At 39.0% G+C, this 20,621-nt stretch overlaps 1 protein-coding gene across 1 annotated transcript in view; it reads left to right on the top strand.

Moving 5' to 3' along the window:
• rdx.L (radixin L homeolog) overlaps positions 1 to 20,621 on the top strand; it is a 65,807-nt gene that overhangs the window by 8,860 nt on the left and 36,326 nt on the right. The window contains exon 2 of the mRNA XM_041582689.1: positions 15,861 to 15,917. Coding sequence (XP_041438623.1) covers positions 15,906 to 15,917 — 12 coding nt within the window. The 5' untranslated portion in view covers positions 15,861 to 15,905. The remainder of the gene's footprint in view (positions 1 to 15,860; positions 15,918 to 20,621) is intronic.

The following is a 20,621-nucleotide window of genomic DNA, read 5'->3' as shown; positions in this document are numbered from 1 at the left end:
TTTTATTTATAATTTTCTTTTTCTTAACCCCAACCCACTTGACCCTTTGATACCCCACAGACCTGCCCACATATCACTGGTAAGAAAAGCTCCAGCACCTAAAATGTGGGTTGAAAACGCCATTGCTTGTCTCTATGAGACCACGAGAAATTATGCCTGAGACATATGCAGATGTGTTTGAATGTTTTACACAGTTACTCCGTAGCGTAGTACTTACTATTGTATAGATGTTGTTTGGAAATAAAAATGTGATATTGCAGTAGAACAGGAACATTCGACTGCATAAGAGATATTCTACATGTACTGAGACCTTGCCAATAGTAAATACTGCTTGTACTTGTCTAAAGGTGGCCATAGACACACAGATCGGATCGTACGAATCGACGATTCGTCCGATTTTCGGATCGTGTGTGGCGTGTGCCGACATCTTTCGCCCGGCAGAGATCGGTCGTTTGGTCGATCGGTCAGGTTTGATTTTAACCCGACCGATCCCGCCGGAGCTCATGGCACATCGTAATCTGATCGTTCGGCCATACGGCCGAACAATCAGATTACCCCCGATATAGCCATGCCTGTTAATGGCATATCGGGGAAAGATCCGCTCGTTTGGCAACATCGCCAAACGAGCGGATCTTTGCATCTATGGCCACTTTAATTCCCTCAACTGCTAAAGACCATAAAGTAGAGCTACCTTTCAAAATCAAAGGGGCTGTTCACCTTTAAATTAACCTTTAGTATGATGTAGAGAGTAATATTCTGAGACAATTTGCTGTTGGTTTTCATTTTTTTATTATTTGTGTTTTTTGAGTTATTTAAATTTTTATTCAGTAGCTCTCCAGTTTGCAGTTTCAGCAATCTGGTTGCTAGGGTCCAAATTAACCTAGCAACCAATCACAGATTTGAATAAGAGACAGGAATATGAATAGGAGAGGCCTGAATAGAAAGATGAGCAATAAAAAGTAACAATACATTTGTAGCCTTGGAATATGAATTATGATGAATAGTATAGATGAGTTATAAAAACATCAATAACAATACATTTGTAGCCTTACAAAGCATTTGTTTTTTCAGATGGGGTCAGTGACCCCCATTTGTAATCTGGAAAGGGTCAGAAGAAAAAGGCAAACAATTCAAAAACTATTCAAAAAGAAATACCAAAGAAAAATGTAAAATTGCTCAGAATTGGCCACTCTACAACATACTAAAAAAAAAGTGTAAAGGTGAACCACCCCTTTAATGGAACAGTGATATCAAAAAATGAAAGTGTTTTAAGGTAATGAAGATATAATGCAGTGTTGCCCTGCACTGGTAAAACTGGTGTATTTGCTTCAGAAACACGACTATTGTTTATATAAATAAGCTGCTGTGTAGCCATGGGGGCAGCCATTCAAATGAGAAAAGGTTCAGGTTACACAGCAGATAGCAGATAAGCTCTGTAGAGCATAATGATGTTATCCATTATCCACTATTTAACCTGTGCCATATAATAGTGATTTGCTGGTCGGGATTTCCCCGATCGTAACCCGCCCTCTCTTAGCCCGCCCGCATCAGCGCTTCCGGGTTGCTTTTATAGACCCGCTGACCTGTCCCGGCAATGATGTCACAAAAGGGGTGGGGCAAGCGGGTGCAGCATCTATAAAAGATGAACCTGGATGCCGGAATACCGGCTACGGTCTACAAGGGAGTATTTATTAACATTGGAGTCCGACATCATTAGTGATGTTCTCCATAGCAACCAATTGGTTAGATTAGTCACCTACAATGTAGAAAACAAAAGCAAAGATCTGATTAGTTGCTAAAGGCATCATTACTGGTGATTGTCTCCAACGTTAAAGGGGTTGTTCACCTTTATCTTTTCATATGATGTAGAGCAGTGCTGTCCAACTTCTGTGGTACCGAGGGCCAAAATTTTACTGGCCTATGTGGTGGAGGGCCGATAATGGAAGTCAGTGTTGGTCACTCCCCCTTTTAAACCACACCCACTTTAAACCACAAGAACTTTTAAGATCATATGTTAGGGAGCTGTTATCTGGTTACCTTCCCATTGTTCTTTTGTTTGGCTGCTGGGGGGGGGGAAAGGGAGGGGGTGATATCACTCCAATTTGCAGTACAGCAGTAAAGAGTGATTGAAAATTTATCAGAGCACAAGTCACATGACTTGGGGCAGCTGGGAAATTGACAATATGTCTAGCCCCATGTCAGATTTCAAAATTGAATATAAAAAAATCTGTTTGCTCTTTTGAGAAATGGATTTCAGTGCAGAATTCTGCTGGAGCAGCACTATTAACTGATTCGTTTTGAAAAAAAAATTTTTTTCCCCATGACAGTATCCCTTTAACGGTGGTAGCACACCAAAAACCAAATGGTTGGTGCCCACTGCAGGGAAATCCCTCATCACTCATATGTGAAAAATTGAAGTCATGTTAAAAATTGATCGGGAAGGTTTTATTTTTCCGCCGACTGACTCGTCGGAGCCCATTGCTTCTCCTTGTAATCTGATCGTTCGGCCCTAGGGCCGAATGTTCGGATTACCCAAATACAGCCCTGCCATTGGTGGGCATATCGGTGAAAGATTCGCTTGTATGGCCAGATTAACACAATTCAGAACTGGATCAGAGTCTCCCCTATAGCATGGAGTTTATTGACGTGTCTGTATTGTGCAAGAGCAGTCTGAAACCAGACACACGGCAAAAGTAGCCCTGGAGGGATTAGGCTGACGTGATTAAATGGACTCTTCCTTCTTGTATATCACAAGCGCTTGTAACATCATTTTCACAAAGATTCTCGCTATGTGATAGGTTCAAAGAAGGCCAACTGTAGCCCAAGGCTTTCTTGTTACTGTGTGAATATTTGTGTCAATTTCATTCTCTAGCTCAGGGGTGCCCAACCTTTTTTACTCATGAGCCACATTTAAATGTAAAAAGAATTGGAGAGCAACACAAGCATGAAAACATTTCCTGGGGTGCCAAATAAGGACTGTGATTGGCTGATTGATAGCCCCTATGTGGACTGGCAGCCTACAGGAGACTCTGTTTGGCAGTACATATGTTTTTATACAACCAAAACCTTCCTCCAAGCCTGGAATTCAAAAATAAATTCCTGCTTTGAGGCCACTGGGAGCAACATCCAAGGGGTTGGTGAGCAACATGTTACTCTCAAGCTACTGTTTGGGGATCACTGCACTAGCTGCTGGTCTTCTGGGTACACTACTGGGACCTGATACGGGTATGGGATCAGTTACCCGGAAACACATTATTCGAAAAGCTCCAAATTACGGAAAGGCCGTCTCCCATAGACTCAATTTTACCCAAACAATCCAATTTTTTTTAAATGATTTCCTTTTAATCTGTTATAATAATAATTTAGTACTTTGTACTTGATCCAAAATACAATATAATTAATCTTTATTGGAGGCAAAACCAGCCTATTGCATTTATTTAATGTTTATAAGCTTTTATAGTAGACTTGAGGTATATCCATTTACGGAAAGATCCATTATCCGGAAAACCCCAGGTCCCAAGCATTCTGCATAACAGGTCCCATACCTGTACATCATTTTTACTGTCAAAGGATTATGCAAGTTTGTGCTCCATGTGACCCGCCTGAAAAATAACAAGGACAATACACACATCCACTAGATCAAGGCAGTCCTAGTATTGGCTCTTTGGCCAGATGTGGCCCTTCAGGAGTCTGCTTAAAGGGGTTGTTCACCTTTAAATTAACTTGTAGTATGATGTAGAGAGTGATATTTGAACAATTTGAAATTGTTTTTTTTTTAGTTATTCAGCTTTTTATTCAGCAGCTCTCCAGTTTCTGCATTCTGGTTGCTAGGGCCCAAATTACCCAACAACCATGTGTTGATTTGAATAAGAGACTGGAATATGAATATGAGAGGGACTGAATAGAAAGAGGAGTAATAAAAAGTAGCAATAACAATACATTTGTAGCCTTACAGAGCATTTGTTTTTTAGATGGGTCAGTGACCCCTGAAAAGCTGGAAAGAGTCAGAAGAAGAAGGCAAATCATCTAAAAACTATATGTGTGTGTGTGAAGAATGGCGGCACTCACAGGGTTTTCAGGCGAAATAAAGAAAAACTTTTTATTTAACTCGACGTTTCTATCCGTCGAGCTAAATAAAACTTTTTTCTTTATTTCGCCTGAAAACCCTGTGAGTGCCGCCATTCTTCACCTATACATTTACCCTGCTGTCTTGGGCACTCTGTCCTGTAAATGGTGTGCACCTTTGGGACTGTATATGTGTATATATATATATATATATATATATATATATATATATATATATATATATATATATATATATATATACACACACACATACACACACACACAATTTAGGTCTATAGGTTGTGTACAGTAGTTCCCAAAGAATACAGTAGCTTTTTGGGCTTATATTTACACACGCACACGGATGACACACTCATGTCTGTGTTGTGGCTAGGGAGAGAAATGAGCATATCCCAGCAACCTCACCTGCAATGTGATCATCAGATGACTGCAAGTGTTTGTGCCTGGCCAACCCAGTGCAACAGACATTTGTACACAGCCTGAGAGCATGTACAGTTTTGTTTGTCAATGATTTGTTTAATCTTCTCAGCTGATTTTTAATATTTAGATGTGTGTGTGTTTACTAAAATAAGAATGACTGGAATTAAAGGGGACATTTGCCTGTTACTCCCTCTTGTTGCACAAGGCTGCTATACTTACTTGTTGCAGTTTTCTGTTAGTTAAGGTTTATCTCTCTTATGTCCTTGGCTTTTACATTCTGAATGTACTTCCACCGGTTCACCTGCCCACAGTTTTTTTTTTTTTTGGGGGTTGGGTTCTTCAGTTCACAACCATCCGGGTTTTATAGTGAAACAAAACCTGGCAACCTTTAAAGGTTGCAGCCCAATCCCGCATGTCATGACCCCTCCCTCATATGTCCTTGTCCTGCCCCCAATGTCATTGATGTCATTGGCCCACCCCCATGCCCAGTTTTTGCCATGGTCAAAGGTGGCATCCTTAGTCTTACTCTTTATTGTTTTAGTATTGGAGTTACCCAGTTTCCTTAAAGGTATACTGTCATGGGAAACATGTTTTTTTCAAAATGCATCAGTTAATAGCGCTGCTCCAGCAGACCTCTGCGCTGAAATCCATTTTTCAAAAGAGCAAACTGATATTTTTATATTTTATTTTGAAATCTGACATGGGGCTAGACATATTGTCAGTTTCCCAGGTGCCCCCAGTCCTGTGACTTGTGCTCTGATAAACTTTAGTCTCTTGCTTCACTGCAAATTGGAGTGATATCACCCTCCTCTTTTTTCCACCAGTAGCCTAACAGAACAATGGGAAGGTAACCAGACAATAGCTCTCTGGTAGATATAAGACCAGCACTCAATCGTCAAAACCCATGTCCCTCTGTGACTCCTTCAGGTACATTGAGTAGGAGAAACAACAGCCCGCCAGAAAGCAGTTCCATCCTAAAGTGCTGGCTCATTCTGAAAGCACATGACCAGACAAAATGACCTGAGATGCACCTACACACCAATATTACAACTAAAAAAATACACTTCTTGGATTAGGAATGAAATTTTACACAGTAGAGTGAATTATTTGCAATGTAAACAGTGTAATGTAGACATAAAAACAACACCATAGTTATTAGCAAGTGTCCCCCCAGGTATGCATTGGATGCCAGTAGGGCAAACCCTGTTAAAGGTGAAGGCTGTTAAAGGAACAGTTGCGCCAAAAAATTTAATTGTTTTAAAGAATGGATAATATAATGTACTGGTGTCCTGCACTGGCAAAACCAGTGTGTTTACTTCAGAAATACCACTATAGTTTATATAAACAAGCTGCTGTGTAGCCATTGGGGCAGCCATTCAAGCACAGGATACACAGTAGATAATAGATAAGTTCTAAAGCATCCCATTGTATACTACAGAGCTTATCTGTTATCTACTGTGTATCATGTGCCCTTTCTCCTTTTCAGCTTTGAATGGCTGTCCCTATGGCTACACAGCAGCTTGTTTATATAAACTATAGTCGTACTTATCTGTTATCTACTGTGTATCCTGCGCTTGAATGGCTGCCCCCATGGCTACACAGCAGCATGTTTATATAAACTATAGTAATACTTATCTGTTATCTACTGTGTATCCTGTGCTTGAATGGCTGCCCAGTGGCTACACAGCAGCTTGTTTATATAAATTATAGTAGAGTTTCTGAAGCTAACAGCAATTTACCAGTGCAGCACAACAGTACATTCACTTTTCATTACTTTAGGACACTTTTTGGTGTTAATGTTCCTTTAACACAGAAGAACTGACAAGCCTTGTTACAGCTAAGCCTGTTACCTGCAAGCACTCCTTTATCCTATTCAATCAAGCATTTACCTAAAATATTCCCTGTTTATAAAACAGGATTTGTGTTTATTTAGTTTTCTATTCATATTCCGTTAGATGTAAATGCTACTGGTCCATGCAGCAGTGTTAGCTGCTTATTGCTGGATCAAGGCTCACACTGGCAGCTTTGTTGTCAACGAATCATGAAACCACATCATAATTTAAACATAAAATAGATTTATACATTTTGTATTCCATTTAAGGGAATCCAGGATGCTTTGCTACACGATTCTCAGTATATAGGCTGCTCTCCTCCCATGTGTAGCTTAATGTAATGTGCCATAGCCAATAGCTCATTGAGGGCTGCATAAATTATATTTGTGCATGTTTAGGGTGGGAGAAACAAGCTGTTAACAAGTATATTATAAACACTGTGGAGGTTATTTATCAAAGGTCAAGTCCTGAGGCTTTTTTCTCCCTTGAATAAACGCACAACTCCAATCTTTGCTTAATTATGAAAAAACCTGAATGTAAAAAACGTGAGTGCTAACAGGGGGAAAAACTTCAACTGATCGAGTTATTGGCAAAAAAAACCCTCAAATTGATTGATTTTTCAAGCACAATCAACCCGAAAAAAACTCAGAAAGCCATGAAGGTTAAAAACATCTTCAAATGGTTCAAGGGACCTCTGCTGTTGTCTTCTACATGACCTTGATAGGTTTTAGCTGGAGTATTTTCAGATTCAGGCTTTTTGGCCACTTTGGGGCATAATAATTCTTGAAAAATTCATGTTTATTCTGAAACTACCCTTGAAAAACTAAAATTTTTCAGGAAAAACACAACTCCACCTTTAATAAATAACTCCTTTGTCTTTCAGTTTGGTTGAGATTAATTGATTGACAGAAGAACTAAAGGCTAAAAGCAAATATGTCTACAAATGTTGTACTTTATAAACTTACTATACCAGCCCAGAGGTTCAGCAGCCCTATAAAAGCTATTGTAATGCAGCATGCACTGGTGTCTATGCTGCCACGAATTCAGTAATAACCAATCTCTCCCCCTCCACAGTATATTTTGACTTTGTGGCTAAGCTCAGGTAACTGTGCTATGAATCAGTAGAAACTGGGGGCATAGTCTTCCCTGCTAAAGGGCTGTGGTATCCTTGGACTGGTATAGAAGCTCAAATTTGTAGCCTAGTCGGTGTATGTATGTCTTGACTTATCATAGTACAGCCCAGAGGGTTGCTAAGTTGGAGTTCTCTTGTTAAATCCAATATAAGAAGCACTTATGCTTTATCTTATTGTTGTAGTCCCTAAAGGTGGCCATACATTGATAGATCCGCTCGTTTGGCAATGTCGCCCAAACGAGCGGATCTCTCTCCGATATTCCCACCTTGAGTTGGGCAATATCGGGCTGATCCGATCGTGGGCCCTAGGGCCCAACGATCGGATCGTAGCGAACGGGAACGAACAGATGCGGCCGCGATCCGACGGGATTTTTAGTCCCATCCCATCGGGGGCCCACATACACAGGCCAATAAGCTGCCGACGCGATCTGTCGGCAGCTTTTATCGGCTCCTGTATGCCCACCTTTAGGCACAACACATTACAATCCAATCGTTACTGCCAGAGTGAAAATCGCAGCCAAGTGTTCAAGCTGAGTTCCTCCAATACCAATATATCAAATCAGCTTGTGCTTTCCCAGAAAGCATTTGTTTAAAGGAAAACTTTACCCCCCAAATTAATATTTAAGCAACAGATAGTTTATATCATATTAAGTGGCATATTAAAGAATCTTGCCAAACTGGTATATATATTTATTTAAGCGGATATTGTACTTTTACATTTCTTGCCTTGAACCATATTTTTGTGATGGTCTATGTGCTGCCTCAGAGATCACCTGACCAGAAATACTGCAGCTCTAACTGTAACAGGAAGTGTGGAAGCAAAAGACACAACTCTGTCTGTTAATTGGCTCATGTGACCTTACGTGTATGGTTTGTGTGCACCATGAATCGTAGGATCCCAGGGGGCGGCCCTTATTTTTTAAAATGGCAATTTTTTATTTATGATTACCCAATGGCACATACTTCTAGAAAAGTATATTATTATGATAATGGTTTATTTTCATGAAGCAGGGTTTTACATATGAGCTGTTTTATGCAATGTCTTTTATAGAGACCTACATTATTCAGGGAGTTATAGTTTTCCTTTAAGGAGCTCTCTAGCTGTTTGACAGGGTGTGAATAATTATGTCATTTATACAATAAATAGGTTATTTTTATTGCTGCAGCAGTGCATGAACACTGGCTTCCAAAGGGAATGTAAACCCAAAAATACAATGATGCATAATGAAAGAACCACATGCAATCACCTTTGAAAAATGAGCTGAAATGTTTTTATTAATTTAATTAGCCTATAACAGTATCTCCTTTGACGCTATAAATTTAACTGGCTAACATCATACAGTTATGGGACCTGTTATCCAGAATGCTCGGGACCTAGGGCTTTCCGGATAATGGATCTTTCTGTAATCTACCTTAAGTCTACTAGAAAATCTTTAACATTAACCCAATAAGCTTGTTTTTCCTTTAATAAGGATTCGTTATATCTTAGTTGGGATCAAGTACAAGGTAATGTTTAATTATTACAGAGAAAAACAAAGTAATTTTTAAAAATGTGGATTATTCGGATAAAATGGAGTCTATAGGAGACGGCAGTTAAAGCAATGTTCCTTTATCCCTTTTCTGTTGCCTGACTCCTGAATGCCCTGCATGCTTTTTCTCCTGTCACCAGGGAAAAGAAAATAGAGAATCTGTCATAATCTGCTTTCAGTAGCAGCTGTATTTACAAATAACTTTACAATGTCATCTTCCATAGTGTCCTGTGTACACAAATTGTCCAAAATTGATTGGCTTTCTGCGTAAAATGACAGTACCTTGAATTTGATAATAACTAAGCTAGTGTATGTCCTTGATTGATGGCAAACAAGCCTTTTGTTTGTGAAATAAATTGTTTGTCAAGGTAGCAAATGAGCGGAGCTCTCACTGATATGGACTGATCCGTTTGTGAGCCCTAGGGCCCAACGATCGGATCACAATAAGGAGAAAAGGGGTGGTCGGATCGAAGACCACATCAACGAAACAATGTAGTTCTCGATGTGATGGGATTTTCTAAGTCCGGCCAATCGACATCTGGCTTACCGCCGAAGGGCCCCATACACTGGGCAATAAGCTGCTGATTTAAGCTTGCCATATATACAGTACACATTGTACAAAACAAAGATTTTTTTTTTTTTTTCTTCAGACCATGTGTGGAGTGTCCTGACATTTTTGGTATAATGGTCATTCAGTCGATCGTACAGGTTAAAAGATTTATATCAGCTGCCAAAAATATCCCTGCATGTATTGCCTATTTGAGGATACCAATGAGAAACTGTCACACTAGCATTTGTCGGACATAAGTTTTGTACGATTGCCGCCTGTACATTAATGGCCCGAGCATCGTGGGATTTGTTTACGTTACTATTTTATATTTATCTGAATGGTTAGTTGCAGGTTGGAAGATTGGCACTGACAATCGTTCATCCGACAATAAACTATAATCTGCATGTCTATGGCCAGCCTAAAGGAGAACTTAAGCCTAACTAAAGAAGTAGCTAGAAATGTTGTACATTATGTTTGGGGCTTCTATACCAGCCCAAGGCAACCACAGCGGTTTAGCAGTAAAGATCTGCGTCTCCAAAGATGCCCCAGTAGCTCCCCATCTTCTTTTCTGCTGATTCACTGCACATGCTCTGTGCTGCTGTCACTTACTGAGCTTAGGGACCCACTCACAATATACAGTACACATAGAATAGAAATGTCACAATATAAGACTTTTTCAATTGAGTTGTTTTCAGATTGTTCACCATAAACAGACTTTTTTCAATTGTTTTCCATTTTTTACCGGTTTCCCAAAATTTAAGTTTAAAGTTTAATGTACTTGTCTCTAGTGTCTCACTCTGGCAGCTCAGTGATCCAGGAGCATCTGAACTGTTAAAATTTGCTACATTTAGTTGGTAGAATTAATTTCCCAGTAGTATCATTGGAATATTTGCAACTATTGTATCAATTCTAACAGCTGCCTTTAATGAAACTCAGGGATTTTGCTCAGTGGGGCTAAAGTTAACAAATGTATCCGTGTTTGAAGTGTTTAATACAGATAATTACTACATAGCAACTCAGAAACCAGTGCAATTGGCATCAGAATTTAATAATCAGCCCTGTAGCATCAGCTTATATTACAGACCAACCTCATTTTCTGCTGGATAATTAGTGACGAGCCCTAAGCTTAGCTTCTCAACAGCTGCTCAGAGCCCACTGAGCATGTGAGTGTCACAGACACTTTCCAAGATGGTGACCCCCTGTGACAAGTTTGAAGTCCTGGATCATTGCTGCTATTGACAAGCTGAAACTTTAGGCTGGTGCAATAAGTTCAGTATATAAAATATGGCATTTTTAACCATATTCATTTTTAAGATTTAGTTCTCCTTCAAATCTGTTGGCAGCTATATCTGCCCATGTATGGGGGCCTTTAGTAATTCTCAACCGATTCTGCAAATAAAACATTCTCTTAATAAGCAGCTGTTCTTTTACGCTGATTTTCCACCATAGACATCTTAAGACTGAAGGCTCACAGGATGATTCCTTCTTCAGTGTTTTGGCTAAAACAATCTACGGTGCCTCAGTTTTGACATTCACTTCTTATATCATGTCCAAAACATGCAAAAATGAATTCTCTTCCTGTTACTATAAAAAAATATCCTGAACGTCGTATTACATGACATGTGAGGAGGCTAGATTTGCATTTGTTAAAACTACAAACATACCTGTGGTTCCAGTCTCCATAGCATCAGATGCCTCTATTAATCCCAAAAGCAATTAGACAATTACTAGTGACCACGTTTGCTTTAACCCAGTGATCCCCAACCAGTAGCTCGTGAGCAACATGTTGCTCTCTAACCCCTTGGATGTTGCTCCCAGTGGCCTCAAAGCAGGTGCTTAGTTTTGAATGTCAAGCCTGAAATCTAATTTTAATTGCACAAAACCCAAGTATAGTGCCAGGGAGAGACTCTTGTAGACTGCCAGTCCACATAGGGGCTACCAAATAGCCAATCACGGCCCTTATTTGGCACCCCAATGGACTTTTTCATGCTTGTGTTGCTCCCCAACTCTTTTTACATTTGAATGTGGCTCATGGGTTAAAAAGGTTGGGGACCCCTTCTCTAACCTAACCAAATAGATAAGGGGGGCATAGCCTTATTCGTTTACAAAATTAAGTGAAAAAAATCCTCTTTAGGGCAGAGACATGCTGTGATTCGGAGAGATTAGTAGCCTGGCGACAAATCTCCTTTTCTTCGGGGCGACTAATCTCCCTGAACTGCCTTCCCGCCGGCTGTAAATCTAAATCGATGGCGGGATGGCACTTGGAGCGCTTTGTTTTCCAAAGTTGCCTGAAGTTTCCTTGTGAGGCAACTTCGGGCGACTTCGGAAAATGAATTGCTCTGAATGTCATCCCGCCAGCGATGTTAAATTCTAGCCACAGGGTAGGCAGTTTGGGGAGACCAGTCGCCCCAAAGAAAAGGAAATTTGTCGCTGGGCGACTAATCTCCAAAATCGCAGCGTCTCTGCCATTAAACTATTTATAATTCCTATAAAGATTATTCCTCTTTACCCCTGTGGTTGTACAAGGGCTAGTACCAACTATCTGCGAATATCCAACTTTTATATAATTTATTTCAATGAATTGAAACCAAGTGAAAGGTGTAAATGTAATTGAAGTGTATAACACTTCCGATTCTTTCCCCCACCCATAGGCAGCACACAGAGTGAAGGGAAAAGTGTCCATTGCATTCTAGGCATTTGCTGCTGTCCATTAAAGGGGTGGGTCACCTTTGAGTTAACTTTTAGTATGATAAAGAATGGCCAATTCTAAGCAATGTTTCAATTGGTCTTAATTTTTTTATTATAGTTTTCGAATGGTTTGCATTCTTCTCTTTCCAGCTTTCAAATGGGAGTCACTGACCCCATCTAAATACAAATGCTCTGTAAGGCTACAAATGTATTGTTACTTTTTATTGCTCATCTTTATATTTATATTTACTTTTTATTGCTCATCTTTATCTCCTATTCATATTCCAGTCTCTTATTCAAATCAGTGCATGGTTGCTAGAGTAATTTTGACCCTAGCAACCAGACTTCTGAAACTGCAAACTGGAGAGCTGCTGAATAAAAAGATAAATAACTCAAAAACCACAAATTATAAAACATGAAAACCAACTGCAAATTGTCTCAGAATATCACTCTCTACATCATACTAAAAGTTAAGTAAAGGGGAACAACCCCTTTAACTTACTGTTCCCACCCAACATCTAGGTATGCATTTGGGACTGTCTTCTGCCTTCACCTGGGTTTTGTACAGACACTGTACACTCTCACCCACACACCCCCTCTATACACAATACTGGCTGTTTTTGCACATAAAATATTCAATGTGAAGTAAAGACAGGAATTCTGACCACTGATTTCACTTTTTTAAAAAAAAATATTTAAAAGCTCTTTCCAAAACAGTTGTATTTTTATGCATATTAACATGTGCATTTAGATAGAGATTTTATTGCATACACATTATTACAATTAATTTAAGCATGGCAATATGTACCATTTTCCTGGCAAAGACAACATTTTCCCCAAATACCCCAATTTAACACAAAAGATGTGCAAAATGGGGTTGACACCCAAACAGTTAAAGGACCAGTAACACCAATGTTTTTTAAAGGAGAAAGAAAGGTTACGACTAAGTAAACTTTATCAGAAAGGTCTATATAAATAAACCAGTAAACCCTCAAAGTAATGCTGCTCTGAGTCCTCTGTCAAAAGAAGCACAGCATTTATTTTCTTCTTTTGTGTACTCATGGGCTTCTGTATCAGACTTACACTTTTCATCTTAAACCTCCAGTGCTAGGGCTTGAGCATGCTTAGTTTGCTCCTCTCCCCCTCCCTCCTTCCCTCCCTGCTTTAATCTGAGCCCAGAGCTATGAGTGAGCAGTGAGAGACTCAGGCAGGAAATGATGTCACACCAAGATAATATGACAGCTGCTATCCTAAACAAACAAAGTTTCTAGAGCTGTATGGTATGGTAAAGCATTCTACAGAATAAATATAGTGTTGTAGCTTGCACTGTTGTGGCTAATCTATTGGCAATAAACTGCCTCTGTATCTTTCCTTCTCCTTTAATACTTTTCCCCCCTCAAAATACCAATAATGATAGGTAAGGCTTACTTACCCTTGGCTTTTTTCAAATATTGAGCTTGAATTTGACTTGCAAAGTGCCCTATAGGAGAAAGGAGACAGCAGCTTGAATTCCTCTGTTAGCTGAACTGGAAGTCAGCTTTGTACCGATAACCTAAATCACCTAATCTGAAGCATAAATTTATGTTTCTATTCCTTCGGAGAGCTTTGGGGGTAATGATGTGTGGAATTAAACATTTTTAAAAATTGGTGTTACTGTTCCTTTAAACATTGCAGACAGATTGATTGTTGTGGGGAACTGTAGTTTAAATGTGTAGAAGGTGAATTGTTCTCTGAAGGCTGTTGGCATATGACGTGTTTTTCTGAATTTACATTTTTTAGTACTTTCTTTAATTTGAATTTTACTATAAATACTAATTCATTTCAATTTATATTCTAAGCTATCGCTTTACTTGTTCATTAAAGGCGTAGTTCACCTTTAAGTTAACTTCATTTGGTCTTCATTATGTATTCTAGGTTTTCAATTTTATTTCGTCTTCTTTTTATTTTTTTTATTTTTTTTTAAATAGGGTCACTGACCCCATCTAAAAACAAATGCTCTGTAAGGCTGGAAATTTATTGCTACTTTTAATTACTCATCTTTCTATTCAGGCCTCTCCTATTGATATTTCAGTCTCTTATTCAAATCATTGCATGGTTGCTAGATTAATTTGGACCCTATCAACCAGATTGCTGAACTTGCAAACTGCAGAACTGATGAATAAAAAGCTAAATAAATTAAAAACCACAACTCTTCCACCAATCCAATCACAATGCACATCTGAAATTCACAGAGGTGTTGATTCTGTGTAGTTACTATGATAAGATTACCAATGAGTCATGCAACTACTAGAAATACAGGTATAGGATCCCTTATCCGGAAACCCGATATCCAGAAAGCTCCGAATTACGGAATGGCTCCCGTAGACTCCATTTTATCCAAATAATCCAAATTTTTAAAAATGATTTCCTTTTTCTCTGTAATAATAAAACAGTAGCTTTGTACTTGATCCCAACTAAGATATAATTAATCCTTCTTGAAGGCAAAATCAGCCTATTGGGTTTATTTAATGTTTAAATGAATTTCTAGTAGATTTAAGGCATGAAGACCCAAATTACAGAAAGATCCGGAAAGCCCCAAGTCCCGGGCATTCTGGATAACAGGTCCCATACCTGTAGGTGTTACTTGTGAAGGCTCCCAATAGATTAGATATAACACTGCACGCTAGAATGCCATTTTATTCTTTAGAATGCTTTTCCATTCCTCAGTAAATAGCTCTAGACACTTTCTCTGTTTAGGATAGGCGCTGCCATATTAGCTTGCTGTGACATCACTTCCTGCCTGAGTCTCTCCCTGCTCACTCATAGCTCTTAGCTCAGATTACAGCCCAGGGGGAGGGAGGGGTAGAAGAGCAAACTGAGCATGCTCAAGCCCGTGCCCTGGAGGATTATGCTGAAAGTCTGATACAGAAGCCCATATGTACCCAATAAAAGGAAAGAAATACTGTGTTTGTCTTGACAGAGGACTCAGAGCAGCATAACTGAGGGTTTACTAATGTAATTATATAGACCTTTCTGATAAAGCTTACTTAATTTTAACCTTTCCTTCTCCTTTAAATTTTTACCTGATAAACTCACACATTTTATCATGTATTTCAGATGTTGTATTGTGTGTCTGCTTGGCATTAACTATGTCTGTAAAGATTGCGGAGAGAATGATTACCCTTACCAAATAAGAAGTAGATGGATGAACTGTTGTGTGGCACCTCTATTTATTTATTTTTGCATTCGTGCAAGAGAATTTGAATAGCAGCATAAATTAGTAGGAATGCTGTGTCTCCAGTCAGTTACAGCCCATCCTGTGAGACATTTGTGGGCAAAGTTAAGTTTGCTGCTTAATTTGGCCCTATAATTTAATTTACACTCATCCTATACTAGCGCTAACCTTTTTCAATGCAAACCTAGGATAAACCTGTTACATATTTAGAGCGTTAAAGCATCTTCAAGCTTAGAGCGGGCAGCCATTCAGATCTCTGTTCCAACTAACTACACAACCAGCTGCCAGTGGGAATGGCAATAAAATGTGTCCAAGCTTCTCTTGATGTCCTTATATCCAACTTATTTTGAAGTGTTTGTTCATTGTTATATCAAAGGTCCTCTTGTAAAATCAAGTTGTGTTTCTGCAGGCAAGAACCATCCATTTGTGAGGGAGAAGAAAAGCGGCTGTGAAAATGCCGAAACCGGTAAGATAACAAGTTTTGGGTTTTTTTTTTGTTTGTTTTTTTGGAATTTTATTTTACTGGAAATTAAACCTACTGTTATAGCTGTTAGGTTGTCTTACATGTGCACAGTGAGCGTGCGGGAACAAAAGCAGAATGTTAACAAGGCGACTATCGACTTTTATTAGATCATATCACATGCTTCTGAAAACTGGAGAATGTATTGTAAGCATAAGGTCTTTTTTCAAGTTTTTTATCCTTTTAACCAATTTTGTATTTCCCATAGGGAACCATATGAAAGACAGATTTGTTCTGCAGATAAGAAGCCCAGTGTGCTGGAATTTCTCTACAGCAACAGTGATATAAACACTTTCCTAGAAAGATTTTTTGTTTCAATACACACCTGTAGAGCTGAATCGTCGGATATATAGGTAGAAACAATAGAATTCGAACTGTATCTGATGATTCAGCACTAACAATGGCCGATGTTCGGGTACCTTCAAAGGCACCTGATCAAAATTTTCCGGCCAGTCCAATCAATGAGCCAACTGACGATGAGCCAATTCTGACGAGATGCCTCCCACCAAACACTAACTAAATATTGTACTGAAATAAGAAACTTTCTAAATATAATTAATTAAATATTCTGCATTGTTTCTGAACTAATCAAGTTTATCTTCACTATTCCTCTCTCGCCATCTGTTTCTCTTCATTCTCTCTTCATGCAGCAGTTGGGTGTCAGATATTCATTGACAGTTAGATCCAATATATCTTATGGGGGGGGGCTTCCTTTCCTAGTAGATATATTAGCGCTCACTCAAATAACTTATTCCAGTTCTAAAAAGAATAACTGCCTTTGCACAAATTCTGCATGCAGAGAGACAGGATTTCTGTTGATTTTAATAGAGTGAGCTCTAATACATATTCTAGGCGAAAGGAGCCCCCTATAAGATATATTGGATCTAACTGTCAATGAATATCTGACACCCAACTGCTGCATGAAGACAGAATGAAGAGAGGGATATTGAAGATAAACTTGATTATATCAGAAACGGTACAGAATATTTAATTGATTATATTTCGAAAGTTTCTTATTTCAGTATACTGAAGCTTCCCAATAGTTCCCCTTTAAGGAGTCTGGAATGGAACATGTGTTCTTACTAGTGCAGCAGAACAGTCATGGTTACCAAGCTCTGAATGTTACCAAGACTAGCTACTATTTGGCAAATATTACATATAGGGGCCAATTCACTAACTTCGAGTGAAGGATTCGAAGTAAAAAAACTTCGAATTTCGAAGTGTTTTTTTGGGCTACTTCGACCTTCGACTACGACTTCGAATCAAAGGATTCGAACTAAAAATCGCTTGACTATTCGACCATTCGATAGTCGAAGTACTGTCTCTTTAAGAAAAAACTTCGACCCCCTAGTTCGCCATCTAAAACCTACCAAACTCAATGTTAGCCTATGGGGAAGGTCCCCATAGGTTTTCCTACGTTTTTTTGATCGAAGGATATTCCTTTGATCGTTGGATTAAAATCCTTCGGAATCGTTTGGTTCGAAGGATTTAATCGTTCGATCGAAGGAATAAGCCTGAACTATTTGCGCTAAAATCCTTTGACTTCGATATTCGAAGGATTTTAATTCCCAGTCGAATATCGAGGGTTAATTAACCCTCAATATTCGACCCTTGGTGAATCGGCCCCATGGTGTCTGGAAATCTTCTCTGTGGCTAGTATCTTTTTCCACAGTTGCAAAACAACCATTTTTCAAAATAAACTGGAAATTAGAAGGAATAATTATCAGCAGAGCTCAGTTAGGGTTAGTCACCTGCCGGTTTTGATCAGGACAGGCCAGATTTCGGAGGGGCTGGCCAGGTCAAAACTGCCTGCCGGTTTTTCCAAATTCAAAAAACCTCATCATGTGACCTGCCCTCTACGTCACTAACCCCACCCCATCACACACACCTGCCCCGCCCCATCACATGCTCCACCTCCTGTCCGGACACCGAAAGGTGGCAACCCAAAATTCAGCACACTGTACTAGTCTTACTAATAATTGTGTGTTCCCAGATTTAAGGAACCTTTTGGTAACCTCTAACTTTTAAAAGGAAAATATATCCAAAGATTTCTAAAGTACATTAACTTCCCTGTGTTTTAAGAAGCATTTGTTCTCTGTTAATGAGCAAACACATTACCCTTCCTTCTCTAATTAAGAAGGCAGTAAAGAGAATGCCAAAGAAAACAAGCCTCTTGCTTTTGTTCATGGTTATTATAACGATTTATAATTTGGACCCAAGCAACCAGATTGCCAGAATTGCAAACTGCAGAGCTGCTGAATAAATAATAAAGAGGCAAAATTATGTTTTCATCCCTCATCCCAAACTGTTGCAAAAAAGTAGGAACTTTTATCTATAAAATTCTTATTACATAGCACAAAACTTTAAAACAACAGCAATATACAATTTTCTTTGCAAACACTTAATGCACTCAAAATTGTTGTCCGGATCTGCTTTCCGGAAAACCCATTATCCAGAAGGCTCCGAATTACAGAAAGGCTGTCTCCCGTAGACTCTATTTTATCCAAATAATCCAAATTTTTTAAAATGATTTCCTTTTTCTCTGTAATAATAAAATAGTACCTTGCACTTGAACTAAGATATATTTAATCCATATTGGATGCCAAACCAGCCTTTTGGGTTTATTTAATGTTTACGTGACTTTCTAGGAGACATAAAGTATGAAGATACAAATTACAGAAAGATTAGTTATCCGGAAAACCCCAGCTCCCGAGCATTCTAGATAACAGGTGCCTTACCTGTAGTAGGAAGCACTAGAATCCATTGTGTGGCTCCTCTTATTACCACTAGATTGTGCTTAATTAATCATTTCACTACAGTTGATTTTATTGTGTAGTTTTTTTCACTTCCCCCCCAACAACAGATTTAAAAAAAAAAAAAATGATTGCAAAATAATTCCATATTAGGGAAATCCAGGATTTTAAGGAATGTGTTTCAGGTGACCAAATGTAGTCGGCTAATTGGCTGTATCGCTGGCAGACTTGTCTCATATATATTGCATGATGTGTTGCTTACTGGCCACAGGCAGATGTTAACTCCTTTAACATACAATTCCCTTATGTGTTTTTCAGACTTAACAAATACACCCTTTTTATGTGTTTAAGCCACATAGATATTGTACAAGAACGTGCCAGGATTCTATATCTGAGCAGGAAATGCACCATCATTCTTTACCAGTATATTTTGTAGAAAAACATCAATAAAAAGGGTTTTTACTTGTATCTCCCAGTGTCAATCCAATGTGAACAATGTGAACAGTCAACTAATGCACCCTGCATGCCTTGTAAACTGGCTTCACATTCTAACACGCCCTACAGTTCGGTGTATGTTTTTGGATAACGGATCCTATACCTGTACAAGCTGTCGGAAGTATTGGACACGTTTCCAAAGTCAAACAGCCTCACAAATGCCATAGGCAAGTCCTGCTCAGAGTCATTTGAATGTAAAAACAACAGCTGATCAGCTCATATTGACATAGGAGAGGTTTTCCACTATAAAAGGCTATTCCCCATGTGATGACATTGGTAGCCTGCGTTATTATAGTTTCAGAGCCATCAAGCTGTCTTGTTTTTGTCACCTTATTCAACGTAGCTAAAGTCATTAAAGGGGCTGTTCACCTTTGAGTGAAAGGAACAGTAACACTAAAAAATAAAAATGGTTTAAAGTAGTTAAAATATAATGTACTGTTGGCCTGCATTGGTAAATGTTATGTTTTGCTTTAGAAACACTTCTATAGTTTATATGAACAAGCTGCTGTTTAGCTTTGGGGGCAGCCATTCAAGCTGAAAAAGGAGAAAAGGCACAGGCTAAGATAACCGGTAAGCTCTGTAATAGTATAGAATGGCAGAGAGCATCTGTTATCTGCTATGTAGCCTGTTCCTTGAATGGCTGCCCCCACAGCTACACTGCAGCTTGTTTATATATACTATAGGGTTTCTGAAGCAATTACATCCATTGTATCCGTGCAGGGAATTAATTACTATAAAACACTTTACACATTTTTGGTGTTCCTTTAACTTTTATATGCTGTAAAGTGTGATATTCTGAGACAATTTGCAATTAGTTTTCATTTTTTATTATTTTTGGTTTTACAGTTATTTTAGATTTTAAGTTTATGGTTTTGCATTTGTAAGGTGGATGTATTGCTCCATATTTCACCTAAGGAAAATGTTAGTGGATTGTAAGTTATATTAAACTCTTAACAAATTGCCATGGTCATTGTCAGGGAGGCAAAGCCCACAGATCAACAGATCTGTGCCACTACATCATACGCAGCAGCTGCTAGTAATCCTGCACACTTTACAAACAAACCGCACTCCAAGGTCTTTAGCAGGTGAAAAAATCAAGTGAAAATTTTATTCATCAATACAATAATAACATTTTCACTTGATTTTTTTCACCTATTAAAAACCTTGGAGTGCGGTTTGTTGGTAAAGTGTGTCAGACTTGTAAGGTGCACTCTTAACCAACCACAACAGCAGCCTTGCTGCTAGGTCAATACCAGGGGTGCTTCGCCAATGAGGCGAGTTGAGGCTGTCTCCTCAGGCGGCAGCGCCCCACTAGGTACCAGGGGCAGCAAAAATGCTGCTCCTGGTACTTTAAGAGCGAATTTCCAGGGGAGGGGGGGCAGCAGCAACTGCTGCTGCCTCA

Source organism: Xenopus laevis, chromosome 2L, assembly GCF_017654675.1.
Source record: "Xenopus laevis strain J_2021 chromosome 2L, Xenopus_laevis_v10.1, whole genome shotgun sequence".
NCBI classification, from domain to species: domain Eukaryota; kingdom Metazoa; phylum Chordata; class Amphibia; order Anura; family Pipidae; genus Xenopus; species Xenopus laevis.
The sequence above is the reverse complement of the archived record's forward strand: the minus strand, read 5'-3'. Positions and strand labels throughout refer to the sequence as shown.